The sequence below is a fragment of the Haemorhous mexicanus genome, chromosome 31 (genome assembly GCF_027477595.1).
Source record: "Haemorhous mexicanus isolate bHaeMex1 chromosome 31, bHaeMex1.pri, whole genome shotgun sequence".
Classification (NCBI taxonomy): Eukaryota; Metazoa; Chordata; class Aves; order Passeriformes; family Fringillidae; genus Haemorhous; species Haemorhous mexicanus.
The window spans coordinates 1,859,568-1,881,991 of record NC_082371.1 but is presented as its reverse complement, the minus strand read 5'-3'; the positions used below and the strand labels follow the sequence as shown (position 1 = coordinate 1,881,991).

At 44.6% G+C, this 22,424-nt stretch overlaps 1 protein-coding gene across 4 annotated transcripts in view; it reads left to right on the top strand.

The window, feature by feature from the left end:
- The window catches only part of ASH1L (ASH1 like histone lysine methyltransferase), a 77,666-nt gene that overhangs the window by 48,817 nt on the left and 6,425 nt on the right, over positions 1-22,424 (top strand). The window contains exons 8-22 of one of the 4 annotated variants that reach the window (XM_059870793.1): positions 456-529; positions 2,073-2,118; positions 2,338-2,446; positions 3,785-3,991; positions 6,735-6,881; positions 8,514-8,622; positions 8,812-8,973; positions 9,203-9,297; positions 9,671-9,828; positions 12,839-12,991; positions 13,407-13,461; positions 13,556-13,688; positions 16,557-16,805; positions 17,083-17,169; positions 17,904-17,994. In XM_059870793.1, coding sequence (XP_059726776.1) covers positions 456-529; positions 2,073-2,118; positions 2,338-2,446; positions 3,785-3,991; positions 6,735-6,881; positions 8,514-8,622; positions 8,812-8,973; positions 9,203-9,297; positions 9,671-9,828; positions 12,839-12,991; positions 13,407-13,461; positions 13,556-13,688; positions 16,557-16,805; positions 17,083-17,169; positions 17,904-17,994 — 1,875 coding nt within the window. Of the gene's footprint in view, positions 1-455; positions 530-2,072; positions 2,119-2,337; positions 2,447-3,784; positions 3,992-6,734; positions 6,882-8,513; positions 8,623-8,811; positions 8,974-9,202; positions 9,298-9,670; positions 9,829-12,838; positions 12,998-13,406; positions 13,462-13,555; positions 13,689-15,157; positions 15,299-16,177; positions 16,319-16,556; positions 16,806-17,082; positions 17,170-17,903; positions 17,995-22,424 lie in introns of those variants that run through there. The other 3 variants (XM_059870791.1, XM_059870795.1, XM_059870794.1) reach the window with 3 other exon arrangements.

The following is a 22,424-nucleotide window of genomic DNA, read 5'->3' as shown; positions in this document are numbered from 1 at the left end:
TGCTGTGGTCAGTGCTGTGGTCAGTGCTGTGGTCAGTGCTGTGGTCAGTTGTTTCAGGTGTGGTCAGTGCTGTGGTCAGTTGTTTCAGCTGTGGTCAGTGCTGTGGTCAGTGCTGTGGTCAGTTGTTTCAGGTGTGGTCAGTGCTGTGGTCACTTGTTTCAGCTGTGGTCAGTGCTGTCCAGGCTTGCCCATGGCAGGGTCTGACCCAGCTCCTTCCCATCCCTCACTGCCACAGAGGCCCCTCTTGGGCAGGACCTGGTTCTGTGTCCTGGGGGGGTTCCCTGGGCCTTGCTCTGACATCCAGAATGTTCTCTGAGGCTTCTGCCCCTCTCCTTTCTACCTGCAGCCCTGAGAGGCCCTGCCAGAGCCTGGCCAGGTGCCTGGGAGCAGCTCCCACTCTCTCAGGACGTGGGGCTGTGAGTGTGTGCCCCTCACCAACCTCTCTGTGCTTTCAGGGAAGTACCTCAGACAAAAGAGAATCGACTTCCAGCTGCCTTACGACATCCTCTGGCAGTGGAAACACAACCAGGTAGGAGATAAGAGCTCACTGGGGTTGCCAGAATTGGGATCAGAAGGAAACAGCAGCACTCAGGGGTTGCCAAGGCCGGGATCAGAAGGAAACAGCAGCACTCAGAGAGAGCCTGTTCACACATCCCAGCTGTGTGAGGGAGAAGGGATTTGCATATGGATTTCATGGTGAAAATTCCCATTCTTCCAGCTCCTGCAAAATAGCAACCCTGTGAGTTCCTGCTCTGACAAAAGTCATGAATTTGGCTGCAGACTTTTATTTTGGCAGTGCTGCTGTGTGGGGAGCTGGTTTCAGACACGCCTCGGGAGAATTGGGATGTACTGCCAGCAGCACTGAGAAATTTCAGGCCTTATTTTTCTTGGATCAATCCCAGCAGAGTGGAATTTATTTTTCACTTGCAAGCTGAGATTTTCATACTGAGGAAAGGAGAGAAACTGTTTAACAGTCTCGTTCTTTTTAAAGAGCTTTAAATATGTGCAGGCTTAAAAATAGGATTTTTTTTTTTTTTTATTGCCTGAGATGTTTCCACCAAGTGATTTAGCACGGGATTTAAGGGAGAACCTTCCCTCAGCTCTGTGGTGAGAAAGTGCTCACAGATGTGGAAGGGAGCAGGACACACTCCCAGGAGCTGTGGCTCCAGCTGCACTCCAACACCTCTGGAATCTGATCCTCAAGTCAGGAGCACTGGGGACATTTCAGCCTAGGACACTTTCTTGCCATGAATTCCCAATGGCCTGTCTCATCTCTTCAGTTTTTTATAAGTAATAAATACATGAATTTGTTCCCTTGACATTTTCCAGCTCTCCTTGGAATGTTTGAGGCCCTTGCAGAGGAGTTTCTCTGTGCAGGGGTGTGGAGATGTCTGGGTTGTTCCTGTGGGCCACAGGGCTCACTGAGGGAAGGCTCTTAGTGCAGGAAATGGAGAATAATTGGAAATTATTCTTTAAAGCTTGTTTGACAGGCTGGAATTTATATGAAATTATGAGTTGTGATGTAAGCTCTCCTTTCCCTTCCCATCATGTCCATCTGCAGAGAAGATGAATCTGCATTTCTCATGGCTCCCCCCTGTCCTCACAGTTCTTAGAGAATCCCAGGATCCTCTAGATTGGGAAAAAAAAAAAAAAAACCCTTAAGATATCATAAATCAGCACCTTGATTTTTTGTTTTCACTTTTTTAAGCATTGGCACACGGTGATTGCACCAAAGATGGTTTCTCCAAAGTAGCTAAAAATAATTCCTCCTCTCCTAAGCCCTGTTCAGAGGAGCCTGTGCTCAGGACAGCTGTTTGCCACATTGCTCTGGGCAGACAGAATAAATAATGGGGTGAACAAACTGCTCCACTGTCTCACCAGCCCAAATTCTCCTTTTTCAGGTCCTTTTTGTGACCTGTTTGTTAATGCAGTCTGAGCCCAGAGAAGGGAACACAGATTTCTAGTAATGATTACAGAGCAGTTGCCTATGTACAGAACATAATTTCCCTGATCCTTTTGAATAACAGATGCACTTATGCAATGTATTAAAATTGTCTTTCTCTTCCTTTTAGTTGTATAAAAAGCCAGATGTCCCACTCTATAAAAAAATCCGTTCCAGTAAGTAAAATCTTATTCCTAAACTGTGGAATTTTCATGTGACACCCTCCTTTCTGTCCTGCTCTTTGTCCTACCAAAGACTCTTCCACCTGCTTTTTTATTTTACTTTACTGATTGGAATGAAAATACTGCAAACAGTTCTGGTTTTTCGCCTGAAAAGAATTCTTTTCCCTATTTGGGTTTGTTTTTTCTTTTTTTTTTCTTTTTTTTCCCCTCCAGATGTTTATGTGGATGTCAAACCTCTCTCTGGCTACGAGGCCACCACCTGCAACTGTAAGAAACCCGAGGATGACAGTGGGAAGGGCTGTGTGGAGGATTGTCTGAACAGGTGAGAAATGGATTATTTCTCATCATCTCCTAGGAACAGACTTGTGCTGGGTGCACCCAGCAGCAAAGGCAGCATCACAGGGAGGGAAATTCCCAGTTGGAGCCTCCTGGAGCAGCTCTGGGCTCCCCCAGATTGTCACTGCTGGGACCCAACAGGCCCCTGCTGGCCCCGCCACGCTCCCAGTGCTCCCCGTCAGACCAGTTCCCTCCCAGCTCAGCCCCAGCCCTGGCACGGTGGAGCAGCCCCAGGAGCAGCTCCAGCTCCCCAGGAGCCTGGGCTGGTGTCCCCTTCCTGGGCTGGTGTCCCCTTCCTGGGCTGGTGTCCCTTCCTGGGCTGGTGTCCCCTCCTGGCCTCGTGTCCCCTCCTGGGCTGTGTCACCCCCATTATTGGTGTCCCCTTCTGGACTCGTGTCCCACTCTGGGCTGTGCCCCCTCCTAGGCTGGTGTCCCCCCCCCGGGCTCATGTCCCCCCTGGCCTGTGTCCCTCCCCATGGCTGGTGTCCCCTCCTGGGCTGTGTCCCCTCCTGGCCTCATGTCCCCTCCTGATTAATTATTGATTTTTATATAAATTCAGAATATTATATATAATTTGTATACATTTATATATTTATTGAAATATGTTATATTTTTATATAATTATAACCATATATTTATATATTCTATATTTATAAACTATTTCTATATTTATATAATATATATTTAAATTATTATGTATGCATATATAATATAATATAATAATAATAATATAATATAATATAATATAATATAATATAATATAATATAATATAATATAATATAATATAATATAATATAATATAATATAACATAATACATATATTATATTAATATAATACACACATTTATATTATATATTATATAGTATATAATAGATACTTATAATATTATATAATTTTATATGTTATATATTTATAAGTTATATTTTTATATGTAGATATAAATATATTTTAATATGAATTTTTCTATTTTATATAAATATGTATTTATGATTATATAAAATATATATAAACGTATATGTACATTTATATATATAAATGTATTTATGATTATATTTAAATTTCTATTATATAAAATATATTTTAATATAAATAGATATAATTTTATGTACCTATATATTTTTATATTTATAACTTTTTTAATGTATTATTTATGTGATGATTTCTATATTTATCTATTGATTTCATCTCTCGATTAACTTTTTATTTAATTATTATTTCATTTATTATTAATTTTGGTATGATCTCTGCATGTATGACTTTATTCCTTGCATGACAGCTCCCGGAGCACGGTTCCCCTCCCTCAGCTGTGCTGTCTGTTGCAGGATGATCTTTGCCGAGTGCTCCCCCAACACGTGTCCCTGCGGGGAGCAGTGCTGCAACCAGCGCATCCAGCGGCACGAGTGGGTGCAGTGCCTGGAGCGGTTCAGGGCCGAGGAGAAGGGCTGGGGCATCCGCACCAAGGAGCCCCTGAAGGCAGGACAGTTCATCATCGAGTACCTGGGAGAAGTCGTCAGTGAGCAGGAATTCAGGTGGGAATATTGCTCTGCTGCTTCAGCATGGAAGGCTCACAGATGACTTTAGGGACATGGAGAGTTAAGCTCTGTGTAAATCCAGTGCAGAGATCCTTGCAATGAGGAACTTGTAACACTGCTACAGATTTTATGACATATGGTAGTAATTGTAAATGCATGTGTTGATTAGATTGGGAAATTCTGATTGGTCACTCGGGCTGGAACAAAGGGGAGGATGAGGGGGAAAGGAAGGCTTAGAATTCTGGGGGTTTTGGTTAACCAAGTTTTCTCAGTCCAATATTGAGGTTGATTAATGTTTGAAATGAATCATCTGCCCTAGAAATGCAAAATGCATTTAGCATGGAAGGCTTACAAAAGACCTTTAGGGACATGGAGAGTTAAGCTCTGTGTAAATCCAGTGTAGAGATCCTTGCAATGAGTGACTTGTAACTTTGGTACATATTTTATGACATTTAGTAGTAATTGTAAATGCATGTGTTGATTAGATTGGGAAATTCTAATTGGTCACTTGGGCTGGAGCAAAGGGGAGGATGAGGGGGAAAGAAAGGTTTAGAATTCTGGGGGTTTTGGTTTAGAATTCTGGGGGTTTTGGTTAACTAAGTTTTCTCAGTCCAATATGGAGGGGTGATTAATGTTTGAGGTGAATCATCTGCCCTAGAAATGCAAAATGCATTTAGCATGGAAGGCTCACAAATGACCTTTAGGGACACGGAGAGTTAAACTCTGTGTAAATCCAGTGTAGAGATCCTTGCAATGAGTAACTTGTAACATTGGTACATATTTTATGACATTTAGTAGTTATTATAAATTCTACTCTAGGTCATGCATGCGGCGATTAGATTGGGAAATTCTGATTGGTCACTCGGGCTGGAACAAAGGGGAGGATGAGGGGGAAAAGGAAGGTTTAGAATTCTGGGGGTTTTGGTTTAGAATTCTGGGGGTTTTGGTTAACCAAGTTTTTCCCAGTCCAGTATTGAGGGTGATTAATGTTTGAGATGGATCATCTGCCTCATCTGCCCTAGAAATGCAAAATGCCACAAGTGGCTGGATCTGAAGTGAGAACTCTGCAGGATTTGGGCTGCACCAGGTGGAACTGAGGGGCAGGGAGGGGCTGGAAAGGGCAGGAAAAAGAACAAGTGGAAGCATTGAAAGAAAGAAATTGTCTTGTTAACTCCATGGGATATTTGAGGTTGGAGGGACTTGCTGCTCTCAGAGCTCCACCAGAAGGCAGCTGCATTCTGCTCATCTAGAAATAAACTCTGACTCCTGTCCCTGTGTTCTTGTGAGCCATGGATGATTCTAGAACCTGCCATTCCCCAGAAGGAAGCTGGTTGTTGTACACGTGCATACCCAGACACCCCAAGGAATGTATACTTGCATTTTCTCTTCCATACATGAAATGTGTACAAATAATCTGCAGAACCCAAAAGGGAGCATGCCAGAAGAGCAAATTCTAAATTCTAACCCAAGCTCTGTCAGTGGCCTTGACTTATAAAAACAGGTACAATAATGGTTCTGTCAGTGGCCTTGACTTATAAAAATTGGTACAATAATGGTTTTCCTCCATCTCCAGGTGTAGGGTTCTGTAAAATATAAAAGATTATCATTGCTTTTTCTTCAAAACTGTCTTGGTTTGACAAGACAGGTGTGTGCTAAGGAAGGCAGGAGCCTCCCCTGAAATGGAAAATGTAAACCCCCCTCCCTCTGAATTATTATTATAATTTTGAAATTAAGGGGCTCTCAGGCAAAGATATGGGAGCAGGAGTAACAGTTATTTACTAGGAAAGAAAATTTTAAAAAGGAGAAAAGATAAACAATGCAGTAATACAAAACAACCCTGCCAGAGTCAGAATAGACCCTGTGTGTCGGGTTGGTGGCACAGCCCCATCCCAGGGGGGCTCAGGGTGGTGGCACAGTCCCATCCCAGGGGGGCTCAGGGTGGTGGCACAGTCCCGTCCCAGGGGGGCTCAGGGTGGTGGCACAGTCCCATCCCAGGGGGGCTCAGGGTGGTGGCACAGTCCCATCCCAGGGGGGCTCAGGGTGGTGGCACAGCCCCATCCCAGGAGGGCTCAGCCCTCCTGCAGTGCCAGCTGTGGTTCTGCTGGAGCAGGGATCCTGCACAAGGGGGGAGTTTTCCTCTGGAGCTCCAGGGCTGCTGGAGATGGGCCTGCTCTCCCTCTGGGAATGCAGGGCAGGAGAAAGCTGCTCCTCTGGGAATGCAGTGGGCAAAGGCTGCTGTGGTGTCCCAAACCTGAGATTGTGTCCGGGTAGGAATGCTGGAAACCTCAGATTGTACCCAGGTAGGAATGCTTGAAACCTCAGATTGTGTCCGGGTAGGAATGCTTGAAACCTCAGATTGTATCCGGGTAGGAATGCTTGAAACCTCAGATTGTGTCCAGGTAGGAATCCAGGCTCCTCCCCTGGATGGAGCATCTCCCCATGGGATGATGGAGTTTGATCAGCCATGCAGGGACACTCCCTGGCTATGAACAAAAGATAATTAGTAATTAATGGCCCATTAACAGCAGATATCTCCTGGAGGGAGGATTGGTTGTGCAAGAGATAAAGAAAACTGCCCAATGAACAGCAGAGAACTGCCCCACAGACAGGAGTAGAATACACACACCCATTTCCAACCTAGGACAAAAACCCTCTCTGGGATGTGCTCTCACTGTGCCACTCCCTGTGTGCTGTGTGGGGACAAGCAGAATGACAGAGTTGACCGTGTGTTGCCCCCCAGGAACCGGATGATTGAGCAGTACCACAACCACAGTGACCATTACTGCCTGAACCTGGACAGCGGCATGGTCATCGACAGCTACCGCATGGGCAACGAGGCTCGCTTCATCAACCACAGCTGCAACCCCAACTGTGAGATGCAGAAATGGTGAGCAAAGGCATTCTGCTCCCTGCAGGACCTGTGCACCCAGAGAGAGAGAGAACCAGTTCAGCTGAGGGAGTCAGATCTAAAAATAGGGAGGGGAGTTGTGGTATGCACATTCTCTGAGCAGAGAGAGACATAATTCTCTCTCCTGGGATTATTCCTGCAGAAGGCAGTGAGAAGTTCAGAGAACAAGAGAAAACAATTCTTATCTCTGCTAGCTGCTCTTGTTGTTTGGCACATGTGGAATATGTTACGGAGATTGTTTACTGAAAGTGATTTGTAATTTAGACACTGGTGATGGTTGTTTGGATTGATTGGCCAGTTGGGTCAAAGCTGTGTCTCAGACAGTCGTGGGTTTTTCTTTAGTATCTTTTTAGCAAAGTATCACTTTAGTGTAGTGTATCTTTAGTATAGTCTCTCTTTAATACAGTGTAGTATTAGTGGAATACAGCATAGCTTAATAAAGCATTTGTTCAGCCTCCTGGATCAATGGAATCAGAGCACATTGTTCCCTACGTTGAAGTTGCCCTGCATCGACAGGGAGTCAAGCTGAAAATAATCCTTACAGGTGCTCATGTTGCTCAGGAGAAGTTGGGTAGTGTTGGTGCGTGCTGGGTGCTTTGGAGGCAGGATCCAAGTGTGCTGGCAGATCCAGCACTGCTGGCTGTCCCACTGGGACATTGCCCTCCCAGCATTGCTGGTTACACTGGGCTGTTTCCCTCCCTGTATTGCTGGTTTTCACACTCTTAATCTGCTGCAAAGGTTGAAGCCTGGGTAATGCTCTAAAATCATCTGTCTGTGTATAAACCCTTTGTTTTGACAGTTCAAATATTTTTTTAAAGCAGGAGAAAAGGAAATAGTGGGATTCCAGCACAGCCTGTGTCATACCAGCACTTAGGAGGAAATACTGCTGAGGGATTTGTAGTGAGTGATTTGCAGGGGAATGGCAGATGGTGGAACAGGAGTCACTGTGTCCATCAGATAATGTTCAGATAGCTCGTGGTTCTCAGATAATTCTAGATTTAAGCAATAGTAAAGTTCTACATTTGAAAATCCAACTCAAAATAAAATAGTTGAAGAGAAAGTGAAGATTCTGCCCTGCTCAGGTGAAATCCCTCCTGCAGAGCTGCCTCCAGGCTGGGGTTCCAGCACAGGAAGGATGTAGAGCTGCTGGAGTGAGTCTGGAGGAGGCACCAAATTAATTAGAGGGAAGGAGCAGCTGTGCTGTGAGGAAAGGCTGAGAGAACTGGGACTGTTCAGCCTGGGGAAGAAGAGCTCCAGGTAACCTAATTGTGTCCTTCTAGTACCTGAAGGAGCTGCAGGAAAGATGGAGAGAGATCATTTACAAGGGCCTGGAGTGACAGGACAAGGGGCAATGTCTTCCCACTGCCAGCTTAGATAGAACTTTGGAAAGGAAATGTTCCCTGTGAGTGTGGGAAGACCCTGGCGTTACTACTCTTGTTAAATGTGGTGTTCTCTTTTTAGCTTTCTAAGAAATAAATAAATAAAATTACTGCACAAGCATGAGCCAGGGCACAGCAGAGGTGCTGCTGCCTGTCTCTGACACTGCCACTCTGTGCACAGAGATGATTTTATGTGGAATTTTTGGGGTGTTTGATTGCATTTTCCCCTCAGGTCTGTCAATGGCGTGTATCGGATCGGGCTGTATGCACTGAAGGACATGCCTGCTGGGACTGAGCTCACCTATGACTACAACTTCCACTCATTTAATGTTGAAAAACAGGTAAAAACCCCACTGTGAGACCTTGAAAAATACCACTAAGGCCTAACAGTGAAGTGTATAAAAAACAAAAGTGTGAAGTGTAAAAACAACAAAACCTATTGTATTGTATTAGGCAGAAAATGTTCTTTTTAATATTAAGAGACAATCTAGACCTTTGGGGTTTACTGGATTTTTTCTTTTTCCTCAAAGCAACTCTGCAAATGTGGCTTTGACAAATGCAGAGGAATAATTGGGGGTAAAAGTCAACGCATGAATGGGCTCTCAAGCAAAAGCAACCAGCCTGTGAGCACCCACAGAAGACCTGGGAGGTCGAAAGAGAAGAGGAAGTCAAAGCACAAACTAAAGAAGAGAGTAAGTAGGAAAGACAGAGTTTGGGTGGGTGAGGTTGGTGGGAAATCAGTCTGTGCCAGCAGACCAAAAACTGGGGTATTTCTACATTTTAAACTTGAAACAGAAACCCAAGCTTTAAACAGAAATACAATAGAATAATGCTGCAGATTCTGTCTCAGGGACTGTTTTGGCTGCTGTGCTGAGTTCTTGGCACAGTTTTTCCTGTCTATCAGAACAATCTGTTTTCCAGAGGGGCCACATCCCTGAGGAACCCAGTGAAAGTGTGAACGCCCCAACCAGGCTGACACCTCAGCTGCAGATGAAGCCCATGTCTAACAGGGAGAGGTAAGGGCTGATTTCAGGGGGATTTGCCTCAGAAATGGAGTGCTGTGCAAATACTGAGGTGTTCTTCTAGAAGATGGGGCACGCTGAAATTGCTGAGGATGCAGCTTTTAGTTCTTGACCAGCCAGGCTGGAATTCCTCTCCACTGAGGAGAGAAGACACAGGTTGCACCTCTTAATATCCATCTTTTCCCTACATTAAAGAATGAATTTTCTGGTAAAAAGTGTCTTTTAGTCCTCCTTGACCAGCCAGGCTGGGATTCCTCTCCACAGAGGAGAGAAGACACAGGTTGCACCTCTGAATATCCAGCTTTTCCCTACAGTAAAGAATGAATTTTCCAGTACCAAGAGCTTCTTGAATCCCTCATCCCTGCAGGAATTTTGTGCTGAAGCACCACGTGTTCTTGGTACGGAACTGGGAGAAGATCAGGCAGAAGCAGGAGGAGGTGAAGCACGTCAGTGACAGCATGCACAGCTCGTCGCTGTACACGCGCTGGAACGGGATCTGCCGCGACGACGGCAACATCAAATCAGGTGAGGCCACTCAGCCACCCCGGGGCACAGAGGGTTAAACTCTGTGTAAATCCATCATTGGAATGAGTAACTTGCAACATTGTTTGTCTTGGTTTGCTAAGGAAGGCAGGAGCCTCCCCTGAAATGGAAAATGTAAACCCCCTCCCTCCAAATTGTTTTAATTTTGAAATAAAGGGGCTCTCAGGGAAAGCTATGGGAGCAGGAATTACAGTTCTTTACTAGGAAAAATAAAAATACAAATGGAATAGTACAAACAAAAAAAAAACCACTGCCAGAGTCAGAATAGACCCTGTGTATCAGGGTGGTGGCACAGTCCCATCCCAGGGGGGCTCAGGGTGGTGGCACAGTCCCATCCCAGGGGGGCTCAGGGTGGTGGCACAGTCCCATCCCAGGGGGGCTCAGGGTGGTGGCACAGTCCCATCCCAGGCTGGCTCAGCCCTCCTGCAGTGCCAGCTGTGGTTCTGCTGGAGCAGGGATCCTGCACAAGGGGGGAGTTTTCCTCTGGAGCTCCAGGGCTGCTGGAGATGGGCCTGCTCTCCCTCTGGGAATGCAGGGCAGCAGAAAGCTGCTCCTGTGGGAATGCAGTGGGCAAAGGCTGCTGTGGTGTCCCAAACCTCAGATTGTGTCCGGGTAGGAATGCTTGAAACCTCAGATTGTATCCAGGTAGGAATGCTTGAAACCTCAGATTGTGTCCAGGTAGGAATGCTTGAAACCTCAGATTGTACCCAGGTAGGAATCCAGGCTCCTCCCCTGGGCGGAGCATCTCCCCGTGGGATGATGGAATTTGATCAGCCATGCAGGGACACTCCCTGGCCATGGACAGAAGATATTTCCCAGAGGGAGGACTGTTTGTGGAAGAGATAAAAAGAACTGTCCCACCTCTAACAGATGGCAATAGAACACACACTCTCAGCCACATCTTGCAACTCAGGACACATCATTCAATAATCAATGGTGGAGTTGCTGCACCAGAAAAGATGCTGTGATTTTATCTCTTACAAATTTCTGGTTTAGAAAGGAATATTTTGTGTGGAGTGTGAAAAACAAGTTCACTCTCCTCTAAAAATTTAAAAAGTTTAAGTTAAAAAGTTTAAAGGACAACAGGAGACAAAGACAGCAAAGAAAAGATTACAGCTGGGTGTGTCTTGGGGGTATCACCTTTGGGGATACCCCTTTTCCATGACATCAGCCTGTTGCATATTCATAGACCCTTATGCATATCCATAAATCAGTTTACATATTCCATGTTTACGTGGCCCCTCCTCAGGTCTGCCTTTTTAGAGCATGCCTGTTTCCTGGCTGTGGTTTTGGCTCCTTCTCTTTTTCATCTCCACTTTGGGCCTTGGTCCATGTTTTCTTCAGACAGCAAATGCTGATGTTGGCAGATCTGTACAGGTGTCCTCATCCTGTGCTAATGGATGCTACCCCATCCCAGCAGGCATTTTAACACAAGCTGACTTAGATCAGCCATTTCACTAAGCCTCATTAAAAACAGAAATAAAAACTGTGTAGCAAAGGTATTTAACATCACACATACAAAATCCATTTTAATATTTGCAACAAGCCAATATTATAGTGTGTATGTATAACACATACTTATATCAGTGCTATTTCACTTATATCAGCTATATTTCACTACTATGTCTGAGCTTAATTAACACAGAAATAAAAACATATCTTTATAACAAAGTTACTTTACACCACACATGTAGAATCCATTTTAATATTTGTGAAAAGCCAATATTATAATATATATCTGTAACACATACTTTTATCAGTGCTATTTCACTTATATTAGGTATATTTCACTACTATGTCTGAGCTTAATTAACAACAGGAATAAAAAACGTATCTTTATAACACAGTTACTTTAACACCACGCATATAGAATCTATTTTAATATTTACAAAAAGCCAATATTATAATATATATTTATAATACATACTTATATCAGTGCTATTTTACTTATATCAGCTATTTCACTACTATGTCTAAGCTTTATTAACAGAAATAAAAACTATATAACAAAGTTACTTTAAACATCACACTTACAAAATCCATTTTAATATTTACAAAAAGCCAATATTATAATATATATCTATAACATATACTTACATCAGCTACTTCACTTATATCAGCTATATTTCACTACTATGTCTAAGCTTAATTAACAACAGAAATAAAAACTACATCTTTATAACAAAGTTACTTTAACACCATAGATAGAGAACCCATTTTAATATTTGCAACAAGCCAATATTATAATGTGTATATATAACACATTCTTATATCAGCGCTGTTTCGCTTATATCAGCTATATTTCACTACTATGTTTAAGCTTAATTAATGACAGAAATAAAAACTACATCTTTATAACAAAGTTACTTTACACCACACATGTAGAATCCATTTTAATATTTGCAACAAGCCAATATTATAATGTGTATGTATAACACATACTTATATCAGCGCTGTTTCGCTTATATCAACTATATTTCACTACTATGTCTAAGCTTAATTAATGACAGAAATAAAAACTACATCTTTATAACAAAGTTACTTTAACATCACGCATATAGAACCCATTTTAATATTTGCACAAAGGCAATATTATAATATCTATCTGTAACAGATACTTATATCAGTGCTATTTCACTTATATTAGGTATATTTCACTTCTATGTCTAAGCTTAATTATCAACAGAAATAAAACCATATATTTATAACAAAGTTACTTTAACACCACACGTATAGAATCCATTTTAATATTTGCACAAAGCAAATATTATAATACATATTTATAATACATTCTTATATCAGTGCTATTTCACTTATATCAACTATATTTCCCTACTATGTCTAAGCTTAAAAATAAATAAAAATAAAAACCATATCTTTCCAACAAAGTTGCTTTAGCATCCCACATATAAAATCCATTATAATCTTGACCCAAAGCCAGTATTCTGAGGTGTCTGTGTGAAGTGGAGGTGACCCTGTGCTCCTCTCCCAGATGTGTTCATGACGCAGTTCTCGGCGCTGCAGACGGCGCGCTCGGTGCGGACGCGGCGCTTGGCGGCGGCCGAGGAGAACCTCGAGGTGGCTCGTGCCGCCCGCCTGGCTCAGATCTTCAAGGAGATATGTGACAGCATCATAGCCTACAAAGGTGAAGGTGATTCTCTTAGATAAATTCTCCGTGGGTATGTTTTCAAGCTCTGGAAATGGTCTCTGGGAATAGGAAATGCTGGAAAAACATAGGATATTAAGTAACTCCTGGTTTTTAAATTTCTCCCCTTACCAGTAATCACTTTGCTTTGGTCTCAACCCCCTGCTTTGCCACCAGAATCTGCAGATGTTGCTGTCCTTAGAAACTGATTTTTCAAAATTCCAGAAAAAATCACAAACTGTCATCCTTGTGCTCCCTGTACTGCAATTACAGGCACCAACATCTAGAAGTGCAGAAGCATTTCAATTCCCCGTGGCTCAGAAGAGCTTTTTATTAACCTAGATTGAATGTTGTTAGTTGCTTTTCTTTGGAAGTTTCACTCCAGTGATGTCACTAAGCTCTGTTGCTGTTGCAGACTCCTCCAGGCAGGCACTGGCAGCTCCTCTCCTGAACCTGCCCCCAAAGAAAAAGTAAGTTCTGCCTTCCCAGAGCTGCTTTCTCTGATGGATTTGCACAGTGGGAATCGCTGGTGAGCCTGACATTGTGCCAACATTCCTGTTGTAGAAATGCAGACTATTATGAAAAGATTTCTGACCCCTTGGACCTTGCCACGATTGAGAAGCAGATCCTGACTGGTTACTACAAAACTGTGGAAGCTTTTGATGGGGACATGCTGAAGGTCTTCAGGAATGCAGAGGTGAGGCTCTCTCTGGCCTGAAAGCTGCTGCACTGGCAGCAGGGATGTGCCCTCCTTTAATGCTCTTACAGGAATAAAGGAAGAAATTCATTCTGGAGGAAGAGAACTTGTGCTGATCCATTCCTGAGGAGGGCTCAATAGCAAATCATGAGCCCTTGACTTCCTTAGGTCACAGAGAAGGTCAAGCACACTCATGAATAGCTGATCTAAAGAAATTTCTGTTCCTTTTGGAAGGGGTACCCTGTTTTTCAGTATGAGATGTCATAGAATCACAGAATCATGGAGTGGTTTGGGCTGCAAGGGACCTTAAAGCTCATCCCATTCCACCCTGCCATGGGCAGGGACACCTTCCACTGTCCCAGGCTGCTCCAAGCTCTGTCCAGCCTGGCCTGGAACCCTTCCAGGGATCCAGGAGCAGCTACAGCTGCTCTGGGCATCTCTGCCAGGGCCTCCCCACCCTCACAGGGAAGAATTTCTCCCCTATATCCAACCTAAATTTCCTCTCTGTCAGTTTGAAGCCATTCCCCCTTGTCCTGTCAGTCCAGTTCCTGATGAACAGTCTCCCTCCAGCTTCCCTGGAGCCCCTTCAGGTCCTGCAAGCTCTGAGGTCTCCACACAACCTTCTCTTCTCCAGGCTGAACATTCCCAGCCCTCCCAGCCTGGCTCCAGTCCCTTCAACAACTTCATGGCCTCCTCTGGACTTGCTCCAGCATTTCCATGTCCTTCTTGCATTGGGGGCCCTGGAACTGGACACAGCACCTCAGGTGGAGTCTCATCAGAGCAGAGCAGAGAGGAAAAATCCCTTTCCTTGCTCTGCTGCCCATGTTTCTTTGGATGCAGCTCAGGACAGGGGTGGTTCCTGGGCTGTGAACACACAGGGCCAGGGCACGCTGAGTTTTTGGTCACCTATCACCCCAAATCCTCCTCCCAGGGCTGCTCTCAGTTCCTCCCCTGCCCTGCCATGTCACATCCATGCACCTGCTGGCCAGGGTCAGGAGGGAGATGGAGGCCTCACCCCAGCTTTGGGACTACAGCTATAGGGAGAACTCTCCCAGGAGCTAAACAGGCAATAAAGCACTTTTTGTTGGTTTTTATAGAAATACTATGGCAGGAAGTCCTCGATGGGGTGTGCTGTGCAAGGCCTACTACAACGCTGGCCAGGGTCAGGAGGGACATGGAGAGGCCACCAGGCCTCCCAGGTGTGCATGGACAGAAGCTAAACAGGATAGGACTTGGAAATAAAGCACTTTTTGATGTTTTTTGGTGGTTTTTATAGAAATGCTACGTCAGGAAGTCCCCGACAGGGCGGGACGTGTGCCGGCTGCACAAGGCCTACTACTACTCTGGCCAGAATAGTGAGGGACATGGAGAGGCCACACCGGGTTTGGGGCTGCAGCTGTAGGGAGAACTCTCCCAGGAGCTAAACAGGAAACAAAGCACTTTTGGGGGGTTTTTGTTGGTTTTTATAGAAATACTACGGCAGGAAGTCCTCAACGGGGTGGAACATTTTCCGGCTCTGCAAGGCCTACCAAAACGCTGGCCAGAATCATGAGGGAGATTTGGAGGCCACCCTAGTGTTGGGGCTGCAGCTGTAGGGGAGAAACCTTCCCAGGTGTGCACAGATGGGAACTTAACAGGAAATAAAGCACTTTTTGGTGGTTTCTGTTGTTTTTTTATAGAAATATTTTGGTAGAATGTCCCCTACAGGGCGGGACATGTGCCGGCTGAGCAAGGCCTACTACAACGCTGGCCAGGGTCAGAAGGGACAGGGAGAGGCCACCCCAGCTTTGGGGCTGCGGCTGTAGGGGGAGAACCCTTCCCAAGTGTGCACAGATGGGAACTTAACAGGAAATAAAGCACTTTTTGGTGGTTTTTGTTGGTTTTTATAGAAATATTACGTCAGGAAGTCCCCGATGGGGCAGGACGTGTGCTGGCTGTGCAAGGCCTACTACTACTCTGGCCAGGGTCAGGAGGGACATGGAGAGGCCACCCCAGGTTTGGGGCTGCAGCTGTAGGGGGAGAACCCTTCCTGGATGTACACAGATGGGAACTTAACAGGAAATAAAGCACTTTTTGGTGGTTTCAGTTGGTTTTTATAGAAATACTATGGCAAGAAGTCCCCGACAGGGCAGGATGTGTGCCAGCTGCGCAAAACCTAGTGGTATTCTGGCCATGTTTAGGAGGGACATGGAGAGGCCACCAGGCCTCCCAGGTGTGCACTGACAGGAGCTAAACAGGAAATAAAGCACTTTTTGTTGTTTTTTATTGGTTTTTATAGAAATACTAAGGCAGGAAGTCCCCGACAGGGCAGGACGTGTGCTGGCTGCGGCAAGGCCTACTATAACACTGGCCAGAATCATGAGGGACATTGAGAGGCTGCCCCAGGTTTGGGGCTGCAGCAGTAGGGGGAGAACCTTTCCCAGGTGTGCACAGACAGCAGCTAAAAAGGAAATAAAGCACTCTTTGGTGTTTTTTTGTTGGTTTTATAGAAATACTACGGCAGGAAGTCCCCGATGGGGCAGGACGTGTGCTGGCTGTGCAAGGCCTACTACTACTCTGGCCAGGGTTTGGAGGGACATGGAGAGGCCACCCCAGCTTTGGGGCTGCAGCCATAGGGGGAGAACCCTTCCTGGGTGTACACAGATGGGAACTTAACAGGAAATAAAGCACTTTTTGGTGGATTTTGTTGGTTTTATAGAAATACAACGGCAGGAAGTCCCCAACGGGGTGGGACATACACCAGCTGCACAAGGCCCACTACTACTCTGGCCAGGGATATGGAGAGGCCACCAGGCCTCCCAGGTGTGCACAGACAGCAGCTAAAGTGGAATTAAAGCACTTTTTGGTGGTTTTTGTTGGTTTTTATAGAAATACTACGGCAGGAAGTCCCCGACGGGGCGGGACGTGTGCCGGCTGCGCAAGGCCTACTACAACGCGCGGCACGAGGCCTCGGCCCAGATCGACGAGATCGTGGGCGAGACGGCGAGCGAGGCCGACAGCAGCGAGACCTCGGTGTGCGACAAGGACAACGGGCACGAGAAGGACGAGGACGTCATCCGCTGCATCTGCGGCCTCTACAAGGACGAGGGGCTCATGATCCAGTGTGAAAAGTGCATGGTGGGTGTGGAGGTGTTGCTGGGTTTTGGGTCTTCAGAGACACGAGCAGTGCTGAGTTGCTGTGAGGTTTTTTATTGCATGAACACATCAGTCTGGAAGGCAGAGACATTTCTGTTGCATGGAGATCTTGTCTGTGGTGTTAAATAGTTCATAGAAAATCTTGAAATTCCTGCGTGAAGCTTATTTTCTTGCTTTCCTTAATGTTTGTTAAGAAAATGCAGTTTGCAGCAATAATCTGTGCCAGGACTTTGTGACTGGGCTGTACCTGTTCTTCCAGGTGTGGCAGCACTGTGACTGCATGGGTGTGAACTCGGACGTTGAGCACTACCTGTGTGAGCAGTGTGAACCTCGAGCTGTGAACAGGGTAAAACAAAACTCTCCTTCCTATCACTCTTATAAAACTACAGCAGCTCCTCAGGGGTTTATTTTGTATTCATGTTTTGGATTTGTATCTTTTGGGATTGGTGAAGCTTCCTTGATTCAGATTCAGTTCCACGACGGGTTTTTTCTCAGTTTTTCTCTGTGTATTTCCATGGGATGGTGTGGGAATTGGAAAGATAAAAAACTTCACAGAGTCAAGAGGGTTTGATTTGTAGCCTTAGAAGAAGCCTAAATTGATGTAAAAACAAAATATACAAACATTGAATAGAAAAATCAACAATTTAGGCTTCTATAGTTATAAGTAAGAGTATACTTTAAGTAAGTAAGAAAATATATATCTACAATACATGTATCTACACATATATATAAAACCATATATTTTATAATATATATTATATAATCTTATTTAATATAAGATGATAAAAAGTTTTGTAGTATAGTAATAATGTAATTGTATAAAATAAGCTGAAAGTTTAGATGTTATAATAAAAACATGTAATATGTTCCCTATTACATATCACATACATGTAAGACCTTATTAGACAAAAATATCCACATTACAATAAAAAGAAATAAAAGTGATAAAACAGCAAAATAAGCTCTGTTAACATCAGCCTGTTGGGTCAGAAATTTATATAATACCTTACAACAAAAAACCTATAACCAGCTACTTCCTGTCTTATAAATCTCACAGCTCCCTTTGTTTTTTCCCTGCAGGAGGTTCCCATGATCCCTCGGCCCCACTATGCCCAGCCTGGCTGTGTTTATTACATCTGCCTCCTGAGGGATGATCTGCTGCTCCGCCAAGGTAGGTGCTGCCTCTGGGGCCAGCAGGGTGCAGGCATCCCTGTCAAAAATACTTTGATTTTAACCAAGTGGAAGCTGCCACTGGTGGCAAAAATACTTTTATTTTTCCCAAGTGGAAGATGCCACTTGTGGCAAAAATACTTTTATTTTTCACAAGTGGAAGCTGCCACTTGTGGCACTGCTCTATCAAAAATACTTCCATTTTTTACAAGTGGGAGCTGCCACAGGTGGCATCACCCTGTCAAAAATACTTTGCTTTTTTTACAAGTGGAAGCTGCCACTTGTGGCACTACTCTGTCAAAAATTCTTCAATTTTTCCCAAGTGGGAGCTGCCACTGGTGGCATTACTCTGTTGAAAATACTTTGATTTTAACCAAGTGGAAGCTGCCACTGGTGGCAAAAATACTTCCATTTTTCCCAGGTGGGAGCAGTGACATGTGGCATTACTCTGTCAAAAATACTTTGATTTTTCCCAAGTGGAAGCTGCCTCTTGTGGCACTACTCTATCAAAAATACTTCCATTTTTCGCAGGTGGAAGCTGCCACTTGTGGCACTACTCTATCAAAAATACTTCCATTTTTTACAAGTGGGAGCTGCCACAGGTGGCATCACCCTGTCAAAAATACTTTGATTTTTTTACAAGTGGAAGCTGCCACTTGTGGCAAAAATACTTCCATTTTTCCCAAGTGGGAGCTGCCACTTGTGGCATTGCTCTATCAAAAATATTTTCATTTTTTACAAGTGGGAGCTGCCACTTGTGGCATTACCTTGTTAAAAATACTTTGATTTTTCCCAAGTGGAAGCTGCTCTCTCTGCAGTGCTGGGAGTGATGCACAGCCAGAATTCTCACAGGCTGTTTGTTGATGCAGAAATGTTAATTGGCACAGGGTTGTCCTGGCCAGGGGAGGATGATGCTGAGCCAACTGCTGGTAGTTAACATTTAGAAGCAAAGGCCAAGAAGGCTGTCAGACCTGAAGTATTTTAGTGCAGAATGGTCATCAAAGCATCCAGCTCGTTGCTTTTGTGTTCCCTAAAGCTTATCTTTTCTGGACTGTGCTCTGAATTCCTGAATCTCTCCAAGGCAGCTGCCACAGCCACACAATTCAGATCACTGATTATTTTTTTTATTTCATCCTACAGATACACACAAAGTTAGAAAGAACCCTTTGTCATTATCAGGAAGCTGCTCTTGAACAAGTGAAACCAGCTGATAAGTTTGCTGGAGGGGAATAGGAGAGCCTTCAGGAAAATGGGGAATTAAAAAAAGGTTAAAACCCAGCATATTCATTACCCCTTCTGCAAGATTCTGGAATTTGCACTCGGTTCTCCTTGCTGGGTATTGCTCTGCATTGTCTGTTCTGTCCACAGTTCAGCCTTTGGGCTTCTCATGGCTTTTTTTGCAGGAGAGTAACTCACTTCAAGGGCTGTATCAGAACTTGCTTTTCCATTCTCTGTTGAAATGGAGGATGTTTTATCAGGGGCTTGTGGCATCTTCCAGGTGTTCAGAGCATTAAGGTCATTTCTGTCACAGTGTGTTAAATTTTACCTGTGTGTCTCTGATCTGATCTTGGTGACCTTAATTAGAGAAATGCCCTTTAAAGAGAGAAATGTCCCTCTGTGGGGCATCTCTGAGCTCTGTGTGCCATCAGCAGGGGACAAAGGAGACCAGACTGCAGCTGCTGGGCACCAAAAGCCTCTGCAGGCACAGGGAGCAGAGGAAGCAAATTCCACCACAAGGCGCTGGAACAGAACATGCAGCTCCAGCAGGGAAAGGGGAAATCCAGGAGCTTGTTGATTTTTCCACCCTGAGTCCTCAGGCAGGACCTTTACTGTGCTGTATCAGGCAGCTTGGGCAGTGGGAAAAACAGCTTTTTACTCCTTCTGGTGTCTAAAGAGCCTCCTAATTCCACATTCTGAGGCAAAAGCTTGGCCTGCAGCCCCTCAGTGCATGTGGGTTTGTATTTTCCTGGGACCTGGGGATTGGGAAGAGGCTGATGTTGCCACAAAGCCTGGAAGTGCATTGAGCCCCTGCCCAGGAGAAGCTGCACCCTGAACAGCAGTTCCAAGCTTGAGAGCTGATGTTTTGGAGGAACAAGACTGCAAATCAGCTGTGTGAGTGGTCACACTCTGCTGTGACCAAATCCCTCTCCCAGGGATCTCAGGGGTGGTTGCACAGCTTTTTTTTTTAATTTTTTGGCAATTCTGCTGGAAGTTGTTGAGTGTTCCATCACATACAAGCTTCCTCTGCAAAAATTCCCTAATACCTAAACTCAGGAGATGATGCAAATAAAACACATCTGATCCATTGCATCCCATGGAGTTCTGTCTTGGATAGGAATTGATAAACAGGGGTCAGAATGGATCCTGGAAAACCCACCTAGCCAGAAATTCCAACAAATCATATCTCTGATGCACCAGCAACAGCTGCTGTGGTTTTTTCCTTGGAAATTTCATGTTTGAGGCAGAATATCAGTATAAACTGGAATTGAAATCAAGTTTAGAGAAATCATCTTTAGAGCAAGAGAACATCTGTCTCCATCTCCTTCTGAATGCTCATTTTTCAGTCAGGCACAATAATGCTGGGGTTGCTTTCTTCTCATGGGAGAGGTGGGGAAGAAGAGTTGAAAAAAGCTGGTTTAAAATGGAATGGTTTTATTTACATTCTGCCTGGGGCCAGTAGCTCCTCTCAGTATGTTCCTTGTTTTCTGAGAGTCTTTTAGGGAACCCACCTCTTCAATTTCTTGAAAAGTTACCCTTAAAGTTGTAAAGGGAAGCTGTTGTTATGCCAGTTTTAGGTCAGGTGGGAGGAAAACACCAAGCTGTGTGGTGTGGTCAGAATGCTGGAGGGAAGGGATGGATCCAGAGGGACCTGGACAGGCTGGAGAGGTGGGACCACAGGAACCTCATGAAGTTTAGGTTGGATATAGGGGAGAAATTTCTGCCTACGAGGAGTCCTTAGGAGCATCTTTGATTGATAAATGAGATTATATGAATGAAAATATCACGTGCTTCACTTTAATCCTGAATCTGATTATAGCAAAACTGGGGTGTGGATGACCCTGAGGCCTTGATGTCCTCACTGGTTCCCTGGCATCTTTTTCCCAAGGCTGCTAATTAATAACACCAATATCTGTGGAAGGCAAACAGCCATAACTACACATACACAAAAACAGGGGGAAAAATAGGGAAGACAACTCTCAGGAGTCATTGTAATTGAATGGAAACATGAGAAAAATGTTCTAGCTGAGTCAAAAAGGCAAAGGGGGTACCAGAAAATGTTTGCACAAAATAGCAGAGGGATTGTGCCCTTCTGTCACCTCCTGGGCTGCCTGTCTGCCCTGCCTGCCCTGTGCTGCTCTGACTCCCATTGCACAGAGGATCCCACTACCTGGAAAAACAAGGATAACAAAGATAATCTGATCTGGATCATCTTTTCTGTGGCCAGAGTCTGCCCAGGTGATTTGGAGGGTGGGTGATGAAGCTCTGTGAAATGTGGCTCAGGAAGGTGCAACGATGCAGAAATTAGGGAACAAACAGAAATTAGCTGGCAACAGTTCAACTCTAGGAAGGATTTTTATACAAACTCATGACTAGACTGTGGCATGGGAGGGTGGAGAGGTCAGAGTATAAATGGTTCCAAAAAAGATTAGACAAATACTTGGAAGAAGGATTAATCCCCAAAGCTCCAGCCTTTGGCTCTGAAAGTCCATAAACAGAAAAGGCAGGGACAGCACAGGGAGGCTTTTCCTTGGCTTGCCTCTTCCTGTGCTCTCTCCTCCTGAGCAGCTGCTGCTGCCAGCCAGAACATTCTGCTGTGTGACCTCTGCTCCTACCCAAGGGAGGTTTTATGACTCGGGACCTCCCAGGTTTTGGTCATTTTTAGGTAAATAACAGAAGAAGTGGAATCTCTTCCCAGCCCTGGAAGTGCTTAAGGCCAGGTGGGATGGAGCTCTGAGCAGCTTGGCCTAGTGGAAGATATCCCTGCACATGGCAGGGGGGTGGGTCTGGATGGTCTTTAAAATCCTTTCTAATCCAGGTTGTTCTGGGATTTCACAGGTCAGAGCAGAGAAATTAAGGAATTAATTCACTTAGAGGACAAAATGAGTAAATTTAAGCTTAGGGTTTGCCCTTGGGAAACACTTTTTGATTGCCAGCAGTGCCAGTTTGTTCAGTCCTTTTTGCATTCTCTTTACTTTTCCTGAGCTCTGCATCTCATTTGAATTCTGCTGGAATAACCAAAGGCTTGGGGCTTCTCAGGACAGGATTTTTTTAATAGTAACCTCCTCTCTAAGTACCTTCTCTCTCACAGATTTTTTGCAGCCATCACTAATTCCTACACCTTTTCCTAATCATGACTGACATGTTTACATATCCTGTGGTTTGTCATGGTTTTGATCCCTTACAGGTTGGTGTTTTCAGTCTGGCATGGAA